The sequence below is a fragment of the Rousettus aegyptiacus genome, unplaced genomic scaffold (genome assembly GCF_014176215.1).
Source record: "Rousettus aegyptiacus isolate mRouAeg1 unplaced genomic scaffold, mRouAeg1.p scaffold_m13_p_14, whole genome shotgun sequence".
Lineage (NCBI taxonomy): Eukaryota > Metazoa > Chordata > Mammalia > Chiroptera > Pteropodidae > Rousettus > Rousettus aegyptiacus.
In genome coordinates, this window is record NW_023416289.1 from 41,355,829 (window position 1) to 41,377,827 (window position 21,999).

Here is a 21,999-nt window from a genome sequence, read left to right on the forward strand (position 1 = left end):
ACGGAGAAAGGAGGACAACACAGATGATTGTGGAGGGAAAATGTGAGGTGGGTCTAGAAGATACACAGAAAAGGCGACAATATAGAGAGAAGCCTCGAGAATGGGATGAAATCCTGGAAGGAGCTGCACACAGAGAGTGGAAAGGGCTGGAAAAAAAAAAAAAAAACCCAGAAACATTACAGAGAAGTGAAGCCTAGGGAAGTGAAGAAAGTGAGAAGGGTGCCAGGCTATTAGGCAGTGAGGCACGGGGAGAAAGGGGCTCCGAAAAATCAGCAGGATGGACTATCAGATGCAGCCCCCCCTCCATGCCGCATACTCACCTGACCGCGCCTTGCGCAGGGGCGGGGGGAAGGAGACCCCAAGAGAACAGGAAAATCGTTTTTAGAAAAACTGTCACCGACACGGGCGAGACACACAGGAAAGGGGCACAATCTGAGAAGATGCGACTCGGGAAGGAAAGGGAAATCACGGGGTGGGAAAAACATAAAAGGAAACGAGTGGTTCGAGAGTTGGGTCGCCGGGAGACCGGTGAGAGAAAACACAGGCGTCCACGCAGCGAAGAGACGGCACCAAGCGAGCTGAGGACAACAGCACGAATGGCGCAGCGGCGCAGCCCAAGCAGGAGGCAAGACCGCGCCTGCGCTGTTGGTTCTTGGGGGAAGGGGGGTTGGGCGAGCCTCGTCTTGGAAGCCATATTCGACGCCCCATTGGCTGCCTCCCCCGAAAGGGAAAGAACAATCTAGAAAGGCAAGCGGCTGAGGGAGGGGGGGGTGGGGTAAAGGGCGCGAGACTCAACTCGACGCGCTATTGGCTGGCCTGCGAGTCCGCGCGAGGAGACGCGGGCTGGAGGCAAGGGGTGGGACGTCGGTGCAGAACCTCGAAGCACATTGGTCGCCTGCCTCAGCGGCGGGAGGCGGCGCTTGAAGCTCATTGGTACTCGCGAGAAGGGGCGGGAAAACTGGCGCGAGTGCGGCCGTTCCTCAGGCCACTTCCTCACTTCATCCTTTCGCCGCCTCCTGACTGAGTCAGACTCCGCTTGCTCGAGGCTGTGGTAACCGCGGGCAGAGGACGCGAACCCGACCCCGCCCCTCCCTGTCCCACCTCCCTCTCTCTTGCGCTGACCCCCGCGCCATACCCCCACCCCACCCGCCCGGCATAGTCATCTCCCCCTGACCCCCCTCGCGCTCCTCGCGACCCTCGCCTCCCCTCCCCTCCCCCGCGGCCCTTCGCGCGCTCCCCGTGCCCCGCCCCCTCATTGGGACCCTGGAGCGGTATGGGGCCATCAGCCCAGCTTTTAGAGGGACAGCTGCTGAAAGGGGGGTGCACTGGGGGAGATGGGTTGGGCTGAAGTTAATCTTGGGGCGTGGTCAAAGGCACAGGAAGTGAGGGGGGGCTGAGCAATATGTGGGTGTGCATCAGAGTTTAGAGACCCTGTAAATGCAAGAGTGGAATTCCTGTCAGGAGAAGCACACTTGGGCCTAGATTAGGGCCTGGCACGTGGCGGGGGCTCAATAAACATTTGTTGAGTGAAAAATAATTATTGAAAGCGGGGCAACGAATCCATGAGAATAATGCCATTCCTGGGGGTGCAAGAGAATGGTTTGATCAAAAGGGATATAAGGGATAAATTAAATTGCGGTGCATAATGAGGCTGAGTGAAAAGGGGAACATAAACTATTTGTAGAAGTTGAATAAATGCAGGAGGGAGGGATGATCATTGTTCAAAAGGATGCAAGGAAAAATTGTTGGAACAGGGTGGTTGTGAAAAGGGTGTTTAGGATTTCTTGCTGGGGGTATCAGAGTGTATGAGTATGTCTAAAACTGGGATTTGTGCATAGGACGGTACAGGTGAGCAGACGAGAATAATGTTTGGATTGAAAGAATACTTTAGAAAGGAAAGAGAGGGGTTCTTGGGAAGAAGGTGCACTGGGAAGGAGGATGCCTGAGGAAGGTAGTGAGATGAAGAGGAGAGAAACGATGGTGAAAGCTGAGCCCACAGGTTGGTGAGATGGAGAACCACCTCAGGTGTGGCCTTGTAGGGGCAGGACAGCTGGTCAGTAGAGTGCCCATATGGCCATTTTGACCCTCCACTCCTGCCTCCAGATCCATGGAACCTAATGAAATGCCTGCTGTCCACCACTGCCCCTCAGACTCTGCCACAGAGGGTGAGGCCAGAGTCCCCCAGGGCATGGAGCTTATCCCTAGGAGAGCTGTCAGTCGCTCTCCAACCTGTGCCCGCTGCCGCAACCATGGCGTCACTGCCCACCTCAAGGGTCACAAGCGCCTCTGCCTCTTTCAGGCTTGCGAGTGTCACAAATGTGTCCTCATCCTGTGAGTATGAGATCCAAGGAAGGGAGAAGGAGGGGCCTCATCTCCAGGGTGGCTGACTTTTGACTCACAACTCCCCTTTTAGGGAGCGCCGACGGGTCATGGCTGCCCAGGTGGCCTTACGTAGGCAGCAGGAGGCACAGCTAAAAAGGCACTTGGCTCAGGGACTGATAAGAGGGGAAGCCCCTCCCAAAGCTCCCAGCCGTGTCAAGAAGGGAGCCACACGACCAGGGGTCCTCTGTAAGTGTCTCTGGCCAGGAATGGGGCGGGGATTTGGATGGAGAAAGCATTAGTAGGGAATAGAATCCCAGACCTGCCACTGAACTGGTGTGTGACCTTGGGCAAGGTGTTTTTATTCTCTGGGTCTCAACCTCCCCTCTTTAAAATGTGATCAAGTGTTGGGAGGATGCAGTGAAACCTGTGGGTAGAAAAGAGCTCAGAAGGAGATAACTCATTTTTCAGTTGGAGTGGGATAGGGATCAAGAGAAAGGGCTCACCAAAGCTCTTCCTGGTCCCTCACAGCTGGAAAGGAGAACATAGTGCCCCAGCCTCAGACTCTCCATGGGGCAGTCCCACTGGCACTGACACCCCCTGGGAAGGTAAGGAAAACTTGGGCCCTGAGGGAGTGCCTCCTCTCCTCGCCCTTGCCCAGACCCCTTCCTCTGTGCTCTTGCTGCCTAGGTTCTAGGTCCCACCCTGACTTGCCGTATAATCTTGGCAAATCTCTTCTTTTCCAAGGACTTAATGAGATGGTGGGATTTTACAACCCTCCAAGCTCTGATATCTGGGGTCCTACCCTCATTCTAGAACATACCCATTCTTTTCCCAGTCTTGTACCTAACTCCAACCTGTGCCCTCTACCCTCGCAGGAGAACTCCCGGGCGCCTCTGCTGCTCAGCCGTCCTCCAGAAGCCTTGCCTTTGCCATGGACTCCGGTGCCACCAGGTGCTTGGGCCCCTGGACACTGGCTGCCTCCAGGCCTTTCCATGCCACCTCCAGTGGTGTGCCGCTTGCTATGCCAAAAACCTGCTGTCCCTCTGCATCCCTTCTCTGGTAAGATGAATTCAACAAATTTTTGAATGCCAGTGTACCACTGTATGGGAAGAGAAGAGGAAGAGCATACAGTGTAGAAAAAAGGAGGACAGAATTTGTGACCTATGACCTGTATACACTGTATTCTCTTACCCTTATTAGGCTTTGACCCTGGCACCACCCTCCAGCTGCCCAGTCATGGGCCCCTCCCACCCTGCCCAGGATCTCGCCCAATACTGACAGCTCCTCCTTCTGGAGAACCCCAAGGGTCCTCTGCCCTGCCCCGCACGTGAGTAAGAACAGAAGATATGTGTGTATCACATGCCTAATCCTGTGGTGGACACGATAGTAGATGATAAAGAAGAAAAAAAGGTCTCAGACTAATGGATGAAGCAGAGCCCTCCTGGCTTTGCCATTGCCTAGATGTGAATCTTTGTATAAGAAAGTATTTTACCTCTCTAAGTCTGTTTTTCTATCAGTACATTGGAGACATTATTGTTTACCTCTCAGGTTGTCATGAGAATTCGCAATAATGTACTGACTACACCTAGCACAGGCTCTGGCCTTGAACAAATAGTGACTATTAAATCTCCTTAAACAGATAAGATGGAGCAGTTGAATTGCCTGCTGAAATGGGGAGGGGGAGATGATGAGAGCCTCAGAGGCCTAGAAGAGAGGCCAGAGGCCAGTAGAGAAAGCTTCCTAAAGGTGAGCCAAGCTGCTCTTCAAGTTCCATGGGAATTAGGAAAGTAAGAGGAGGGAAACCAGACTCTGGTAGGACAGGAACAGCCATCCCATTTTCTCTAGATGTTTTATTAATTTTTTAAAAATTGACACCAATGGTTTTCCATAATCCTCACAGTAGCCCTGGAAGGAAGAAGCTGTCAGGGATTGTCGTTTTACAGAAAACAAAGCAGGCCAAAACAGGGAAGGGACTTGCTCAAGGCCACAAAGCCTAAGGACCCAGCAGGCACTTTGATTCACAGATCAGAATATAGTCATGAACCACTTAATGACAGAGACACATTATGAGAAATGCGATGTTAAGTGATTAAATTTGCGTGAACATCATAGAGTGCACTTACATACACCTATCCTGCTACACACCTAGGCTATATGGTGTAAGCTATTTTTCCTAGGCCACAGATCTGTACAGCATGTTACTTTATTGAATACTAAAGGCAAGTGTAACATAATGGTAAGTATTTGTGTATCTAAACATAGAAAATGTACAGTAAAAATACAGTATAAAAGAAAAAATGGTCCACCTGTATAGGACACTTACCATGAATGGTGCTTACAGGACTATAGGTACTTCAGGTGAATCAGTGAATGAGGGGTGTGAATGCGAAGGCCTAAGACATGACTGTATACTACTGTAGACTTTCTACACATTGCACACTTAAGCTACATTGAATTTATAAAACAAATCAAGCACAAGAGAAATGCGATGCAATCAAGAAACAAGTCAAACACCAGATGTATGAGGCTGCTGCTGGCGTGACATGGCGTACTGTTTTATAGCAAGCTCTGTTTTATAAGGAAAAAGAGTGCACTCTAAAATAATGATAAAATGTACAGTATAATAAATGTATAAATCAGTAAAAGTCTTTTATTATCATTATCAAGTATTATGTACAGTACATCATTGTATATTATACTTTTATATGACCACCAGTGCAGTAGGTATGTTTACACCAGCATCACCACAAACACATGAGCAATGCACTGCACTATGATGTTACAATGGCTATTGTCACTAGGCAATAGGAATTTTTCAGCTTTATTATAATTTTATGGGACCACTGTCATATATGTGTTCTATCATTGACCTAAATGTTGTTATGTGGTTCACAGCTGTATACCAAAATCCTGCCCCTGTTTCCACGTGTACTTCTCTGTCCATGTGTTTAGTAACCCTGGCATTTTCTCTCCTTGTTTATAGATGCTCAACTTTGATACTTCAGCCCTGTGGCACCCCAGATCCTCTTCTGCTACAGCCACAGGTCCTGGGAAAGAAGTGGGATCCAGGACCCTGGGAGGAAGTTGACCTGGGAAAGGGAAAAGTAGGGGCTAGTTAAGTAATTGGGGGCTGAAGGAGCACTTGGAGGCTGGAGATAAGGGGGGTTCCCCAATTTGCTTCTCTCCCTTTCCTTTGTAGGCCCCTGGAACCTCTTGCCTGGCGTGGACCTCCGGCCCCTCAGAGCGACAGCTGCAGCGAGAGGCAGCTGAGGCTCTTGTAGGGCTGAAAGATTCATCCCAGGCTCCCCGCTTGACCCCTTCTGTCCCCTCCAACTCTGCCTGGATCTCCCTGCTCCACCCCTGTGGCCCACCAGGTAACCTGTCCTCTGAAAGGAGAGGATAAGATAGGGATTGTTGGGAAGTGGAGGCACTGGAGTAAGCAAGGACTAACCAAGGAGATCAGGATGTCAGGATGTCAGCAAGTTGAATGTCTTCAAGCCCAGGGCCCCAAGCTTCTAAACCTAGCCCCTGGGATGGCCATTGAGTGGATAAGTTTTATCAGTTGTGTCCTCAAAAGCTAATTCCAGTGCCCTGATGTCAAGGAAAGGGAGGCCCAGAGAGAGGCAGGATCTTGCCAAGGGCATATAGCAAAACAGTTGGCAGAGCCTGGTCTTCTGACTCCAGACCAAGGCTCTCTCTTTGGACCCAAGCTGCCTGGAGAGGGGTTGAAGAGGTAACAAGGATTTGGCTGGAAAGAGATCTTATAACTGCCTTTGAGAAGCTTCCATTCTACTTGGAGAACCTGGATACTTTCACAAAGCTCAGTGATTAACCAGGAGAGAACTAGAGGAAACTTGAGGAATGAGAAACACCTATAGGGACAGAGAGAGAAGGCTTAGAATTCTCCTTCCCAAAATGGTGGATTGGACAGAGTGTGCAGGTGTGGAAATCAGCCTGGAGGAACTCCTAAAACAGAAGATGAGGCTGGAGAGGCTTCTGATCATGGAGGTCTGGCATGCCAGGCTTTGAAGTCTAGACCAGTAATTGTGTGTGAAGGAGAGCCAGAGTATGTTTCTGAGCTAGGTAGGACATATTTAGAGACCCTGAGCTTTAGAAAGACAGGTTTGGTTGCTGTGGTGGAGGGATTGCAAGAGGCAAAACTGGAGGTGAGAAAATCAGTGAAGAGGAAGTGTCTGCTATATTCCAGGTTAAAAAAAAAAAAAAAGATGAGACCTGGATTTAATGGGGTAAAAAGAGGGCAATGCTGGGGGAGGAAGTGGATGTGACCTGCTCCTGCCCCTTCCTTCCTACCTATAGCTCCTGCTGGAGGAAGAGGATTCCAGCCTGTTGGCCCCTCTCTCCGACCGAGCCCAGCCCCCTCTGTGGCTCTGCACATTGGTCGTCTGGGGTCCATCTCCCTCCTAAGCTAGAAGAACAGAGGTGAAGGCCTCACTAGTGAAGGGGACGACAGCCTTCAGGCACTGCATATTTGGTATTTTATTTATGGATTTATGCATGGAATTTAATGTAGTACAAGCTTCAGGCTTTTTTTAAGCTTTCAGGTGCTTCGTTAGCTTTTGGTTCATTTCGTGGTAGTATGGGCATTTCCTTGGCCAAAGGTAGATATTCTCTTATTCTCCCTTGGATCTTGGGACCTTTTTAAACAAGGTGAGAGTTGTGCAATTTGAGCTAACAAGTATCTAAATAGGTTTTTGCATGAGTTCATGTTCCAGCGTATTTATTTGACATGTAATTCTGTACATACCTGTGCACTCATGTCTGTCTCCATGCATTCAAAAACAGGAGAGTATTTTCATTGTGTGTCTAGGTTTGTGTGAGTAAGGAAGAAATAAACCTTTGTTGTTTTAAGCCACTGAAATTTGGGGATTGTTTATTACCACAGCCTAACATAGTCTATTCTGACTGAAAGGAAGGATTTGTTCAATTCATTTCTCAAAGTGAAAATTGGTTATTCAATAACTACTACAGAGAAGTATAAACTTAGATTTCCTATGGCCAGACAAGAAAGAAGGGTAGAGGGAGATAATGGGAGATTCGTTAATTGAATATTTAAGCACCTGCTCCGTGCCAGGCATAGACAGTTTTCAGCTGTCCAGAGAGCTACCAAATGAAGTGCCCACAGGGCCAAGCGGATCATATAAATGAGTAAAGAAAGCCAGATGAGCTCTAGAAACCTAAGAACACATGCCCTATCTAAAGGAGCAGCCTCCTTTTAGCCCTAACAGATTATTTGTCAAGCAGGAATGTGGGCTCAGTGTTGCCACTTCTTCTGATTTTTCAAGAGAAGCTGGAAAACTAGATTACTATGTAAAACGTCTTAATTTTCAAATTTCAGCACAGTTTTCTTCCTTAAATCCTATCTGAGCCAAATAAAACTTATCTTTAGACCAGTTTTGTCCAATGGAATGCCAATTTAATGTTAATCTAACATGACATCTTTAAATGGGGAAACTGGGGTCAAGCAAGACAGGAAGAATCAAATTAGTCTTAACAAGGGCTTTTCCCAAACCAAGGAGGTTCATATGTCTAAATCTTGAAGGACCTATAGAGACAATTATTACCATTTGAGTACCCACTATATGTGATTCACATATCCTCGCAGCAACTCTGTAAACTGTGTATGATTACTCCCATTTTACAAATAAAGGAACAAGCTTAGAGAGATAAAGTGACTTGCCTGAGTATTTTAGGAAAAATGTCTAGGAAAATATTGGGGGAGGCTTCCTTCTCCTTGCCAGGCCTGAAATCAATGAGTAATCTTTATAAAACAGAGTGTAAGATTCAGGACTCCATGAGACATATATCTAAGAGTTTTTCCAAAAAATCTTTTATTTTTCTACTCAAGATATCATTAAGATCTTACTTGCATTTGTTCCTTAGTCTTCTGCTGTCAAGTCCTTCTCCTTAAACCATTCCAAATATACAAAAACCAAATGAGTTATTCCAAAGATATGAAGACCTGGACACCCCCATTTCCTTTCCTAGCCTTAGAAAGGGCAGACAGAAAGCTCAAGGAATGTGACTGATCACTGATTCTTTTTCTCAATGTTACCTACAGCCCTCTTTGTATTCAAAACGATCGATGGTGATAGCATCCAATTATAACTTGTTCTTTTCTGTTTGGGGCCTTGGGAAGGTGGGCTATTCCTTAACAGATTACAGAGTAACAAATCTGCAACACTTCTCAGAACTTCATGCAAATAATCAAAATACAAAAGTTAGCTTCACACCTTCCTTCCTTCTCCCTGTTTTAATACAGATATATGATTGCCCCTTAATAGACCTAGGTAAACCCTGCTGTGCCATGCTCTCCCAGTGGCCATTGTCACAGAGGAGGGAAGTGTTGCAATATGCAACATGGCTAAGACTGTGCTACTTAAGGCTGACTAAAGGTTCCCAGTACACCCCAAGGTCACACAGCTGGGAAGAGTAAAAAAGAAAGTACAATTTGGAATGACACGAGAAAGGAGCAGAAAGAGATGGAGAGTGGGGGAAAGAGCTAGGGGAAGGCCCCTCTTTACAGGTCTTTCTCATGTCCCTGAAACCTACCTCCCCTTATTGCCGGACCTAGCAGGGCTTTTCACACCACTGGCTAGGCCTACTTGTCTATCAAATGAAGGCATCTCATCGGTGCCAGAGGGAGTGGGGGTATAGGCTCTACAGAGGTCAGCTTTGGGGAAAAGGGCAGATTTAAAAATTGCTCATACTCCTATGTCACTACCTCTTTGGGTGCAGCAACTTTCACCTGTGGTTGTGGGAAGCCAATGGGCTCCTGACTTCTGACAAGATTGCAGCCAATGGACTGTGAGCACTGTTTCATATGCCACCCCTTTTTCTATTTCCCATTGCAGGGGAAGGAAAGGTGTTGCCCAGGTCCAAAAGGGCATTCTTATCCTAAGCCTCCTTCATGTACCATCTTAATGTTCTGCAGAAATAACCAATGAGACCTCAAATTTGGAGTACCATCCCTGCTCTTCTTTTTACAAACAAGATTCCTCCTACACAGCCACCCAAGTTTAACTTCAAGAGCTCATTTCCCATTCCTTTTGGGAATCCACGCTCCCTTCACTTCAGTCCTATGTGAATCTGGTCCACTTCTGACCTCACCCCTTGTCCAGTGTAGAACTGACATCATACCACCCATCTCTATCCAGTTTCTACTCAGATCCTGATTGCCTAATCTAATGGTCACTGGGAGAGCATGGCACAGCCAGGCTTACCTAGGTCTATTAAGGGGCAATCATATATCTATGTTATAACAAGGAAAGGGAAGGAAGGTGTGAAGCTAACTTTTGTATTTTGATCATTTGTAGTCTTCATTCTGTACTCCTGTACCATTGTGTAGCTGGGTCTACAACCCCCAACATATATTCCAATAGATACATGCCCTGATAGACCCTCATGAGATCCTGAGCTCTTCCCAAAAGCAAGATTCAGCCTTTTCCATTTGACTTAAAATAATGTCTATGATGAGCCCCTCCAGCAGAGTTCTCTACATTCCTTAGGGGCCCTTGGCCTGATCACCCTGAGCTGTGCCTATGTCCAACTATGTCTCCCCTCCAAGAATAAGTACTCACAGGAGGCAAAACTTGCATCCAATTCCTCTCTGGGGGCTCAGAATAAATGACTAAACACATTCTGTCTGATTCCTTAGGAACTGTTTTTTATTTTCCTACAAAGTTAATGCACTCTAATGCCGCCTCTCTCCCTCATCAAAACACGAGCAACTTCCTGCCCTCAAACCGTTTTTAAAAGTTTATTTTTTAGTGCAGTTTTAGTTTTCACAGCAAAAATGAGAGGACAGTACAGAGAACGGTACAGAGAGTTCCTATATTCCCCCTGCCCTACACATGCACAACCTCCTCAGTTATCAACATTCCACACCAGAGGGGTACATTTGTTCCAACTAAGGAACCTACATTGACATATCATTGTCACCCAAAGTCCACAGTTAGGGTTCACTCTTGGTGTTGTACATTCTAATGGTATCCACCATTATCGTATCACACAGAATAGTTTCACCGCCCTGAAATTTCATCCTTCCCTCCCCACTCCTGGCAACCACTGATCTTTTTGCTTCCTTAGCTTTTTTTTTTTTCCCCAGAATATAACATAGTTGAAATCATACAATATGCCATTTAAGATTGGCTTCTTTCATTTAGCAGTATGCATTTAAGCTTCTCCCTGTCTTTTCACGGCCCTATTGCTCCTTTCTTTCTAGCACTGAATAGCATCCCATTGTCTGGATATACCACAGCCTCAGACCATTTTTAAAGTCTGTTGATAGAGTAACTGAAAGAGCTTGAGTAGTCATTGTAGATTCAAATCTCAGCTCAGGCTTTAACTTTGTCCTTGGTCAAGTGACTTGACTCGTTAAGCCTCATTTGCCTGGTCTATAACCACCTCACAGAGTTGTTAGCATTATGAACCTGTAAAAACTAACACCTATACAAATTAACGCCAAGGACACAGTGCTGAGGAACCATGTTATCTAAAATCATACACTGCCAGAAAGTTTGCTCTTTGAAATTGCAACAGAGTGGGACATCTCACTCTGGCCTGGCAGGTCTAAATTACTTTGATGACCAGAGAAGCAGTCATGATTTCCAACTCAAGTGCAGAATTTCAAAGGCCAGTTTCTGGAGATAACATTACACATTTATCTTAACCCTGTACTTTCCAAGGAAACAGGACCCTGTGTCTGCTTCTCAGCTCAGGCATGATGTTGGCTCCATTACATCGGGTCTGCTTTGCCATGAATCCATCAGAGCTCTCCGTAATATAAATTTTGCCTAAGTTTCATCCTTCCCCAAATCCTATATCAACCCTGTCTCTTCCTTTGGTGGGGCACTACACAGTTTCTCTGGAAGAGCTCTTCTTTATTTCTTTAAAGAAATATTTAGTGAATCAACTCAAGTGAATTCAGTTTAAATGATCCAGCACTGATACTAGAAGTGTACATCAGAAATGTATAAAAATTGAATATAAATACCCCAGTATATAGACATTTAGAGTTATACATGCATACAAATATAAATTCAACACATGTCAATTCTGGAGAGGGGGACAATCTGAGACACTAAAACTATTCTCAAGTTTTAAAACAACATAAAATAGGTTTTGACAACATTCTACATGACTATAAGGCCCCTAACTTAAATACATGATATTATCATGCTAGATGCATATCTACTATTATAGACTGAATGTTTGTGTCCACCCTCACAAATTAATAGTTGAAACATAATCACCAATACAATGGTATTTGGAGGTAGTGCTTTTAGGAGATGATTAAATCATGAGGGTAGCATCCTCATAAACAGGATTAATGCTCTTGTAAAATATTCCCCAAAGAGCTTCCTCACTGCCTTTCTGCCCTGTGAGGACACAGCAAAAAGATGGCTGTCTGTGAACCAGGAAGCAGGCCCTTGCCAAATAACAAATCTGCTGGTGCTTTGATTTTGGACTTCCCTGCCTCCATGACTGTGAGACATAAAGTTGTTATTTACAAGCCACTTAGTCTATGGTATTGTTACAGCAGCCTGAACCAACTAAGACAGTTGGCTTTAATTGTAACAGATGTTGGCATAATATATTGGCTTATTAATAATATTATTAGTTTTGCTCCCTCTGATGTAAATTTGTCAGTCTTTTAAACATCAGAAAACAGCTGCACACATTTAAATGTTTCCATTTTTGCAGAAAGTTAACAATTTTATCAGATCATAAGTGTATCTCTCTTGTTCTTAACCCTTATAAGTATTAACTTAGCCCATACGTGTAATATTATACAAAGTTTACCTGTGCCTGGCACAGAGTAGGCATGCAAAAGTTGTTCATAGAATTAAAGTGATGCATCACGTACAGAGGCAGTAACTTTTTTGAAAGGCAGATACTCAGGATCTCGGTGTTTTCATTTAGATTTTTTTCGCCTTTTTCTTAATGGAAAGACTGAAGACTTGAGAGAGCAAGTGGGCGGGATAAAGCTGCACAAGTCAGTGACATAAACATCAATAGGCAATATAAACCTAAGAGCTGGGCAACGGATTCAAGCACTGGGAAGCGGAGCGGAACTTCTCCCAAAGTCCCGCCTCTGCTTCTTTGTCCCGCCCTTATTTCCTCCCTGCCTCTAAGGCTTCATTCCCACTCTGTTCACCTGGGCTGGGTGAAGCAATTTCCGCCCTAAGAAGGGTGTGGCTTCCGTCTCCTATTCTTGCGAGTATTGGCGGTCGGAAGAGGAAAGGTGGTGGACACATTTCTTCCTTAAACTTTCCCTGAGTTCCCCATTCCAGTTCCGCCCTTACTACCCCCACTTCCGGCTAGAAAAGCCACTTCTACGCGGAAAGAGGTGGGCAACGTCTCGTTCCTCGACTTCTCTGTAACTTTCGCCGTCACAGACTCCTCCGCTTCTGTTCCAGCCCCAATCAACACAAACGAAACCGGATCCCCCCAGCTCAAGACGAGAACTGTCTGCTCTCTTTTACGCTACCGGAGGAGGAAAGGCAGGGAAAAAACAGGCCTCCTCGTTAGTGTTCCTAGCTTTTCCCTTTGCCTTCCCGCCCCTTCATGACACACCCTCCCATCTCGGCGGAAGCCATATTCGCCCTGAGAGAGGCGGAGCCTCCTGGTGTAACCGTGCTCTCGCGATTGCTCGGAACTCTCGCGAGACCCGACGCCCGACTTGTGCGCCCGGGAAACCCCGTTGCTCCCTTTTCCCTGGCTGGCAGCGCAGAGGCCGCACGGTAAGGCGGTTGGTCCGCTTCAGGCTGGCCGCGGGGTGTCGGTTCCCAGTTCCCCATCTCCAAACGCGTGTCTAGGGGCTCTGGGGTGTCTGCGCAGGGCGGCCCCGCCCCCTGCAGCCGCAGCCACGTGCGAGCTGCAGCCCCGGACATGCCGGGTTGGCGCGGTTCAGCAACTGAGGCGGGCTAGTGGGCAGCAGGGAGCGCGGGGAGCCCCGAGAATCGGGCTGGGGCCCTACAGCGACTCCACAAACGTGGGCGGGCTGCGCTTGTGCGGCCCACAGAGACCGTGGGCGTCGGTGAACTGTAAGACCCACAGGCGCCGGGGCCATACGGGCCTGTTGTAGAAGTAGGGCCTTGGGAAGTCAGGGGCAGACGGCGGTTTGGGTCGCGTTGGGGCTGGGCCCCGGGCACTGCCGTCCCCATCAGTTTTGTGTTCACATGCTTGGTCCTCCTTACAGATGCCTGGAGTTACTGTAAAAGACGTGAACCAACAGGAGTTCGTCAGAGCTCTGGCTGCCTTCCTCAAAAAGTGAGTGGGGGACTGGGCTTCAAAGCAGATGGAGGCTATGTTCTTTGCCTGACCCGTCAGGGTCCGCAGTGCCCTCTTCCGGTGGGGGAGACATTGGAGATCTCTGTGTGAAGACTCCCCTTGCCTCTGAGGCCTGGGTCGTGTTTGTATTTCTCTCTGTGTTTATATTCAGAGACATATTGGCCCCTGTTAACCTATAGTCAGGTTGAGGGGAGGGGATTTGGGGGAAGAAGGAGTTGTGGAGACTCTTGAGTTGTGCCTTTCTGACTGTCTTGGTCCCAGGTCCGGGAAGCTGAAAGTCCCTGAATGGGTGGACACGGTCAAGCTGGCCAAGCATAAAGAGCTTGCTCCCTACGATGAGAACTGGTTCTACACACGAGCTGGTAAGAAACTGGGACCTTTGGCTGGGTAATGGGAAGCTGAGTGACTCCTGGTGCACACTGCACCTCCTGTCCCCACTGGGAACTCCCTCTTGCGCCTCCAAGATAGCCAGAGAGGAGAAACCTTTGACTCTGTCATTGCATACTTCATATGATATTTAGTAATTTAACACTCTGAATCTGTTTCTTTTGTTAGAGGTTTGTGTGAGGACCTGTGGCTTCCTCCAACCCTTGAGGGAAACTTAGGGACACTTGAGTGTTTATATTTTGCTTAGAGGTGGGTCTAGACTTCCTGAATTGAAATTCTTCTTTATCACTTAATTGCATAATCTCCATCTGTCTGTACTGCTTGTTTCCCCATTTCTGAAAGGGGGCTAATGATTGCACCAATGTGGATTACAGTTAAACTGCTTTAAAGTGTGCCTGCCTGTTGCAGAGTACCCACTGAGGAAAAGTCGGCTGTCTTTTTATTGTTCTGACCATCACACTAGCTCTGACTCTAGCAAGCTGTTCCTAACTACGTGGCAGGGGATCTGGCCAGGTCACTCCTTGCTCTAATGTCTGTGAGGTCCTCTTTGTCAGGCCCTAGACATGACTAGGGTGCCAACATGACTCAACCACAGCCTCTTACCCCTGAGGACAAAAAGGTCAACTCTGAGGCAGAAAGAGTGGGTGGCATATCTACCCATCCACCACTGTGCATTTAGAAAGGAAATGGGGCTGGCGAAGAGAAGTTGACCTGACTTCCCTGGGTACACAACAGTGATGGGGCCTGGGCGACACTACCACCCCATCACCCATCTTGAGAAGCAAGGCTGCCTGGTCCTGAATGTTCTTTAGCAGTGCCTCCCAAGAGTCAGTCCATCAGGCCAGCTTTGAGTCTAAGGTTGGGTGAAAAATCTAATAGCTTTTCCCATTTGGTCAAGTAAATATATGTATTTTGTTCAATCTGGACCTATCAAAAACTTCCCAAAAAGGACTGGTGCTTTCTGTTTTATAGTTGATGTTGGGGAGATTAAAGGACATTTTTGTCTGTCAGCTAGTGGTGCCATAGTCCACCCCATCCTTGTTGTTACTGAGTGCAGGGGGCCCGCATCTCTGACCTCTGCAGCATTTTTTTTAGGTGGGGAGAGAGTAATAGAAAATAGGGTGCAGTCCCTGGGTCATGTACACTTGCTATGGCCTCTTTCTACCCACTATCCCCAGCATCTCACACTGGGGTGTGTCCTCTGCATGCCCGCCTGCTCTCCCTTGGGATTTCCAAAACTCCCTTTTTGACTACACTTTCCCAGCTGCCCTGTTGGCATAGCATGGTGGTTCTAGAGCAATGTCTGTTGTGTACATTTTTTGTTGGTGACACATCCTCAGCAGAGGCAGAGTTGCAATTTTAACAGACTATGGCCTACTAAGCCTAAGATATTTACCGTTTGGCCGCTTACAGGAAAAGTTTGCCAGTCTAATCTATGGTGTTCCCGCCTGATTTGGTGGTCAGCTTATAGTCTGGACAAGTTGAGTCATGAGAGACATTTATTGATCAAAGAGGAAACAGGCACAGACAGGTGGAGTGACCCTGGGAGGGCTTGGCAAACTGACTCTCAAACCAGGGTCTGTGCTGTATTTGCCTTTTCCCTTCTCTGGGTTATGGGGCTTGGCCTGTTTTGCCCGCTCTGGGTGCTAAAGCCCAGTGGGGTAATGGTAGCAATTGGTGGGGGGTGGTAAAGTCTGGAGTCATGTAGGAGCCAATGTGGAGTGGACATGGGAGATAAAGAGGGCAGGACCTTCCTAAAGATAGTCCAGAAGAGGGGCAGAGCTGTAGGAGTAAGGAGTCACCAGGCAGTAGTGTAGGGTGATGGATGAAGAAGGGCTAGAAGGGGACCTGCTTCAAGCGGGGGAGTGGTGTCAAGGGAAGATCAGTTGGTGCAGTGTGGCCCTGGACAAGCCTCTCGATCTCTGGATTTTCAAAAGGGCCTGCTTGGGGGGGAGGTGAGAATCCACTGTGTCTTGTTAGGATGCGCAGCTGCTAAGTTAAGACACCTGAGTGCATTTTATTATAGGACAGGCTGGTCCTCCCCCTGCACAGAACTGAGCACCCAACTCATGCCATGTTGGTGCAAGGAATGAGGCCTGGGAGGCATTGCAGGAGCTGGTTAGAGAAGTGGCTTTTCCCTTAGAAATTTAGAGAGAAGGGTCAGGGGCAAAATGCATCTGGGAGGCTTCCTTCCCTGATTTAACGATTCATTAGGTCAGGATGGGGCCACAAATCTGGACTTAAAAACAGCAGTTGAGATGCTGAGCTGGGAAGACACTTTGGAAATGTTGCTCAAGTGCAGTATGACCCTTGTTTCCTAGTGGCCTAGAGAGACGCACAGCTGCCGTCCCTTGATTGGACTCGGTGCGTTGGGAGGTCCTGCCTCTATGGTCCCTCCTTCACAGAGGTGGGGAGTGACTCCTAGACAAGGTTCCCCAAGAAGGGCAGGTTGCCACCCCAAGGAACAGGAGAGGAGAAGGCCATTGCAGGGACTGAAGGAAAAACCATTTATGACAGCACCTGGCTCTCTGTGGCCCTCGTAAACAAGCTAGATGACTTGGATTTGTGTGCTTACAACTTCACAAAGTGGGACTGGGGCCTAGGCCCCAAAGGCTGAGGAGAGGAGGGTGAAAAAGGGACCAGTGCTTTGTAGAACTCAGTATTTCGACCATTAAAGCTTCCCCTTCCTCTCCTTCATAATATCTGAGAGCATGCAAGGTCATTTTATATGGCCTTAAAAAAATTTAAAGCCACCTCACTCCTTTGCAGAAACTAATAGTTAGGCTTTACCAGACTTTATTTTCTGTCAGTCACTGCTCAAGTTTTAGGTAAGCTGTCCCCTTCAGCACCATCACCAAACCTCCTGAAAGGTGGGCAGATCGTCACAGCTGATGAGCATCAGTGTTGAAACTCCAACTCTGTCTACACAGGGCTTGGCGACCCCTTTCCATATCAAGCCCAGGCTGGGACATGTCTGGGCGCTGGTCCCAGCACAGCAAGACTGAGTTTGGATGTCCCATTTTTGGTGTGCAGCCTCTTGCGTCTGTGTACTCAGGAATGTCTTATGGCCTACCTTAGGCTATCCCTTCCCTGGCCCTGGGTATGGTCTGAGTGGGAGAGCAGATCTCTACCCAGGGCCAGGGCATGGCCTGGAACGGGCACAGGAGTGGTGGTAGGTGTTGGGTATTTGCACTGGACTTAAAAGGGTAGAGTTTTCCAGTAATGTCACCCTCCTGGTAGAAAGGTTGGAGTCTCTTCATCTTGGCAGGGGGTGGGGGTTCGATGTCTGGAAGAGGGGTAAAGTAGTGGTATATAGTGGGTAGAATGAGGGGGCAGGTTGGGATAAAAAGAATCAAGGAAAGTGGCTTTTAAGTGAGCAGAGGCTGGAGGCAGTGAGACTCTAGAGAGGCTGCGCTGTTGGCCCCTCACTGTATATAGAGATGATCAGAGGGCTAGAGGGCCATGGTCATGGCCCGACACCTGGCTCTTAACAGTAAATAGTTATAACATGCTCGTCTCTGGAAGCCCCAGGGGAGCTCAGAGTCTCCCCACCTTTGAGCTGTCAACCAGGCAGGGCCATGTGATGACTGAAGTCTGGGCACCTCAGCCCCAATTCCTTCAAACTTCAGTGAGATAGAAAGCTGGAGCAGTCTGGAGAAACTGTCCCTCCAGAGTTGTGTGACACAAAGCCAGTGAGTACACTCTGAAGCCTGTTTCCTTTTCTGTAAAGGAAACAGCATTTGACACATTCACTTGTGACGTGTTCACAATAACCCATGTCTGAGGGACCATTACTCTTGGTTTCAGATGAGGGTAAGCGACTTGCCAAGGCCACACTATCAGGTCAACTCCTAAGGTTGTTTTAATATCTCTGATGAAAGAATGTGAAAAGCAGGTGGCACAAAGCCTGGCAGGCAAGAGCTCCACAGGAACAGAAGTGTGAGCTCCAAGAGGGCTGGCTGGGGTGGACCAGGGACTTGGCCTAACCCAGTCTAGGGACAAGAAGCCCTGTATCCACAGAGGGGTTGATGCACATTGCAGGTTAGGATGTGAGCTCTGTCCCCCTATTGCTCTTGAGCTCCTCAGGGCTCTGCTTCCCTACCCCTTAGATAACATGGAGATAGGACAGTTGCGGCTTAAACATTTGCTTGGCTGTACCCACAGACCCTTTGCATCCAGCTTCACAGCACTACAACTAGAGCATTAACAGCCAAGAGGGTTGGCCTGGAGCGGGGCTCCCCGCCTATTTACATTGCCATGGCAGTTTATCCACTGCCTGGGTGTCCCTGTCTCCTAGATCAGGCCCAGGGTGCAACATGGCTCTTGGCCAGGGAGGGGTGGGGGTCAGCTGCTGGGTATCTATATATGTGTTCATTTTCCCGACTATAAAAGAGATTAGCTTCCACACACAGCTGTATATGTGTGACCTTCAGCGAGTCCCTTCCCTCAGTTGTGGAGGGGGGTCTGACTGAGAAGGGCTCTCACGTCTCCCTCACACCCCACCCAGCTTCCACAGCACGGCACCTGTACCTCCGGGGCGGCGCTGGGGTTGGCTCCATGACCAAGATATATGGAGGACGACAGAGAAATGGTGTCATGCCCAGCCACTTCAGCAGAGGCTCCAAGAGTGTGGCCCGCCGGGTCCTCCAAGCACTGGAGGGGCTGAAAATGGTGGAAAAGGACCAGGACGGGTGAGCAAGGGAGGGGTTGAAAGCCAGGAAAGGGGGCTGATGGAGGAGCCTTGAGGCCAGACTACCTGTAATGAAGTTGGCAAAGGCCATCTTACTCCTCCCATGCAGAGAGGTGCCGGGTCAGTCCCTGCACAGCCTGCACCTACCCCTCGGCTGGGTAGAGGCTTCTACAGAAAACCCAACAGCCGGGGGCCTCACCCAGACCTCTAGCTAACTGCCTAGCGGGCTCCAGGAAGGTAATTTAGTGAATGTCCACTTTCATTAGCCTGCTCGTTAACTTTTCCCAATTGATTTTTTGGGGGCTTTTGATCTAATGCTTGCACAAACGACACCCCGTCAGCTCCCAGGGGGGCTCCCATTCCTGCCCCCAGCTTGTTAGAATGCATCAGTGGGACTTGGCTGGCAGCATGTGGACCTGTGGCCAGGTGCCTTTTTGGGAAGCCTGGCTCACATCCAGGGATTGCCTAGCAGGGAGGGGTTTGAGAGTCTGTATGCACCGAACCTACATAGCCCTTCTCTTCCCCAGGGGCCGCAAACTGACACCTCAGGGACAGAGGGATCTGGACAGAATCGCCGGACAGGTGAGGCCCGGCTTCAGGCTAGGACTATGTCCCTCCGTCGCTATCTGGGTGTTCCCTGAGCCTGGGCTTCATCATATCAAAAGTTCCTCCCCTGGAAGGTACAACCCCTGGTGGGGGAGCGGGGACAGAGGAAGGCTTCCTGGGCAACAAGCAGGAGAAAGCGTTTGATGTCTTGTTGGAACTGGATGAAATGCACATGTGGAGGTGAAGGGAACTGAGGCCTGGGGTGCCGCTAGGCTGCTCCTCATGCAGGGCTTGTTCCCAAACATGACTCCCTTTGCCCAGGCCACCCTTCCAAAGATTCTTGCTGCCTGTTTCCTCCTTCATGGTTACTGAGCATAGGATGGGGAAGGCTGGCTGGCTCAGAACTCAGGTCTCCATCCAGATGACTGAGTGGCAGACACTCATGGGCAGGGTCCATTCAGCTGGAGCCAGTCTCCCTGTCTAGAGTGACCTACTCTTGCCTACTTCAAAGGGTGGTGGTGATCCAGTGAGCTATAGCAACGAGAACCCCTATTTCTGGGGAGCCTTGGCGTGGTTAGTCACTTTGTCAAGTGTCAGAAAGGAATGGAAGGTGTCAGTCCTCAAGAGTCGGAGGTGGCCTGGAAGGAGGGGGAGGTGAGCTTTTCCAGAGCAGGGCCTGGCACACCCATCAGTCTGGATGACACAGGGCAGTGGGCACTGTTGGAATCCCACTCCGGTGCTCCTTTCCTTGAGTCCCTGTTCATGCTTCTGTAAAATGGGGGAACCTGGGACTGTGAGGGTTAGACAGCAGAATAAGTGTGAGAGACCATGCACCAACATGCCTGGTGTCATGTGTGCGGTGGACAGCTATTACAAAGTGCCAGATTGCAGACCCCATGGCAGATCTTAATTACTCTTCCATTTTTCCCACAGGTGGCAGCTGCCAACAAGAAGCATTAGAACAAATGATGCTGAGTTAATAAATTGCTTCATTCGTAATCCTGGTCTGGGTCTCTTAATTGCCTGCTCTTCTTCTGTTTGGGGGTACAAGGAAGGAGCACTAGCCTTTCCCAGTTCACATGGTTCTCCCCCAAGTGGGTGAGATGCCTGGGGTGGGCGGGCCAGGACCCAGCATTCCTCCTTGCACCTCCCTCACATCCTGCCTTTGCAATTCTCAGAAAATGAGAAACCGAAAGAAGTGACTATTCAAGTAGTGGCCCCAACTGGGGTCTGGGCTGCTCAGGTGGCACTCAGGCCCCTGCTGGGACAAAGCAGGAGGGGCCCTGGAGCTCAGATACTGTTTCCTTGGAGAGAGGTGGACAAGGATGGACAGCCCTCAAGGTGAGCTGTGTGTGCCTGGCGTGCATCTTCTTTCCCTGACATGCATGGTTAGGGTAGTCTTGTGGAGCCTTCACTTTGCAAACTCCGTGGCCTCATGCTGTGCTGTAAAATGGAGCTGCTAGTCTGACCGGCCCTGTAGTAGGAATGGGGCAAGCTTACACCTGGGCAGAAGCAGCACCAGGGGCGGGGACCTATGCCTGAGATTGGGCCCCTAGTCGGGGTGGCAGAATTCAAGGACTCCGAATGGACATGTGAGGAGCTGAGGGAAGAGACTGGCCTGGAAAGGGTGCCCTTACCACTCTATGTGACCAGACCCACCTTCAGTTGGGGAGAACTAAGATACTGAGTTTGAGGTTCTCCCAGTCCAAATTACTCCTCAAATCTGACCCATTTCCTTCCAGTGCCAAGCCTGGGCTTTGAACTCCAGAAGATGGGTTCAAATTCTAGCTCTGCCCTTAAATCTGTACAGCCACGAGCAACTCTGCCTCAGCCTTCAGATCCAGCCCCACGCTTGCTCCTGAGAGATTTGGGAGATGTCATGTAGATAGTGCCTTGGCTCAAGGCGGCACACCTGGCAGGCAGCCAGTCACTATTATCCAGTTGAAGACCAGGATGTTCCAAATGGAAATATCAAAGTGGAGTCTTACATCCTGTGAAGAATGAAGCTGCCACCCCTCTCAGCTCAGAAGTTGTCAGGGCTGGAAAGTTTGTACTGAATGAACACAGTGCCTACCACATGCTAGGCCCTTTATTTTGTATCATTTACACTCTGCAACTCTGAAGAAGGTACCAGAAAAGCAACCACAGTTTGGAGATAAGAAAATAAGTCAGTTTGAATGTGCCTGATGTCTCCTAGGTAGAGGGTGGCAAAGCCAGCATTCGAAATCCAGGCAACCTGGCTCTAGTCACTATGGTGCACTGCCCCTCAGAAGTGACAGAGAAGGGAATATGAGGTCCAAAGCCTTCCACTCCTGGGCATGGCTTTGGGACAGTCACTCCCCGCTGTTATCCGTTTCCTCTTGCCAATTGAAATTCAAGACATTTCCCAGAGTTGTCCAGAGGATGCAATGCCAAGCGTCTGGTTCCCAGGCACAGCGCCAGACACCAGAGGTGCTGGGTGGGTGGGAGGTGGAGGTACCCAAGCAGGCCAGCCGGGCCTGAGAGGGCTGGCGATTTGGCAGCCGTGCCTCTCCACCGCTGGGGGGCAGTCGAGAGCCTGGAAACCGGCGCAGCCACGGAAGGAAGACGGAGGTGAATTTCCAGGGCGGCAGTGTCTGGACCCAGGCTTCTTCCAAGAAGATCATAAGGCGGCAACTGAAGCAAAAAAGGGCTAATGGCCTGTTATACCTCGAGGGTCCCAACAGAACACCTGGGTCCGCAAAGGGTAGGGGGAGGACCCA

General features: G+C 49.0%; 2 protein-coding genes across 4 annotated transcripts; both read left to right on the plus strand.

The window, feature by feature from the left end:
- The first annotated feature begins 978 nt into the window (after nucleotides 1-978).
- On the plus strand, nucleotides 979-6,978 carry DMRTC2 (DMRT like family C2). Of its 2 annotated transcripts, XM_016129893.2 has the most exons (9): nucleotides 979-1,051; nucleotides 2,104-2,331; nucleotides 2,414-2,568; nucleotides 2,851-2,927; nucleotides 3,198-3,381; nucleotides 3,523-3,649; nucleotides 5,306-5,426; nucleotides 5,522-5,696; nucleotides 6,640-6,978. In XM_016129893.2, exons 2-9 carry the CDS (start codon nucleotides 2,108-2,110, stop codon nucleotides 6,750-6,752), a joined length of 1,176 nt encoding a protein of 391 aa, XP_015985379.1. In that variant the 5' UTR covers nucleotides 979-1,051; nucleotides 2,104-2,107; the 3' UTR covers nucleotides 6,753-6,978. The 2 variants fall into 2 exon arrangements, with proteins under 2 accessions (XP_015985379.1, XP_036088275.1); XM_036232382.1 differs by lacking the exon at nucleotides 979-1,051 and having other exon boundaries at nucleotides 1,971-2,331.
- Nucleotides 6,979-12,729: 5,751 nt separating this feature from the next.
- On the plus strand, nucleotides 12,730-20,257 carry RPS19 (ribosomal protein S19). 2 transcript variants are annotated; one of them, XM_016129914.2, is made up of 6 exons: nucleotides 12,730-13,085; nucleotides 13,544-13,614; nucleotides 13,897-13,997; nucleotides 18,530-18,713; nucleotides 19,240-19,294; nucleotides 20,192-20,257. In XM_016129914.2, exons 2-6 carry the CDS (start codon nucleotides 13,544-13,546, stop codon nucleotides 20,216-20,218), a joined length of 438 nt encoding a protein of 145 aa, XP_015985400.1. In that variant the 5' UTR covers nucleotides 12,730-13,085; the 3' UTR covers nucleotides 20,219-20,257. The 2 variants fall into 2 exon arrangements, with proteins under 2 accessions (XP_015985400.1, XP_015985401.1); XM_016129915.2 differs by lacking the exon at nucleotides 12,730-13,085 and adding an exon at nucleotides 13,370-13,388.
- Nucleotides 20,258-21,999: the final 1,742 nt, after the last annotated feature.

Excerpts from the sequence above, each read along its gene's own strand:
- RPS19 (XM_016129914.2), top strand. The coding sequence starts at position 13,544 with ATGCCTGGAGTTACTGTAAAAGACGTGAACCAACAGGAGTTCGTCAGA. Across the intron at positions 13,998-18,529 it reads CTGGTTCTACACACGAGCTG|CTTCCACAGCACGGCACCTG; the intron begins GTAAGAAACTGG and ends CACCCCACCCAG. Across the intron at positions 18,714-19,239 it reads GTGGAAAAGGACCAGGACGG|GGGCCGCAAACTGACACCTC; the intron begins GTGAGCAAGGGA and ends TCTCTTCCCCAG.
- DMRTC2 (XM_016129893.2), top strand. The coding sequence starts at position 2,108 with ATGGAACCTAATGAAATGCCTGCTGTCCACCACTGCCCCTCAGACTCT. Across the intron at positions 5,427-5,521 it reads TTGACCTGGGAAAGGGAAAA|GCCCCTGGAACCTCTTGCCT; the intron begins GTAGGGGCTAGT and ends TTTCCTTTGTAG. Across the intron at positions 5,697-6,639 it reads CCACCCCTGTGGCCCACCAG|CTCCTGCTGGAGGAAGAGGA; the intron begins GTAACCTGTCCT and ends TCCTACCTATAG.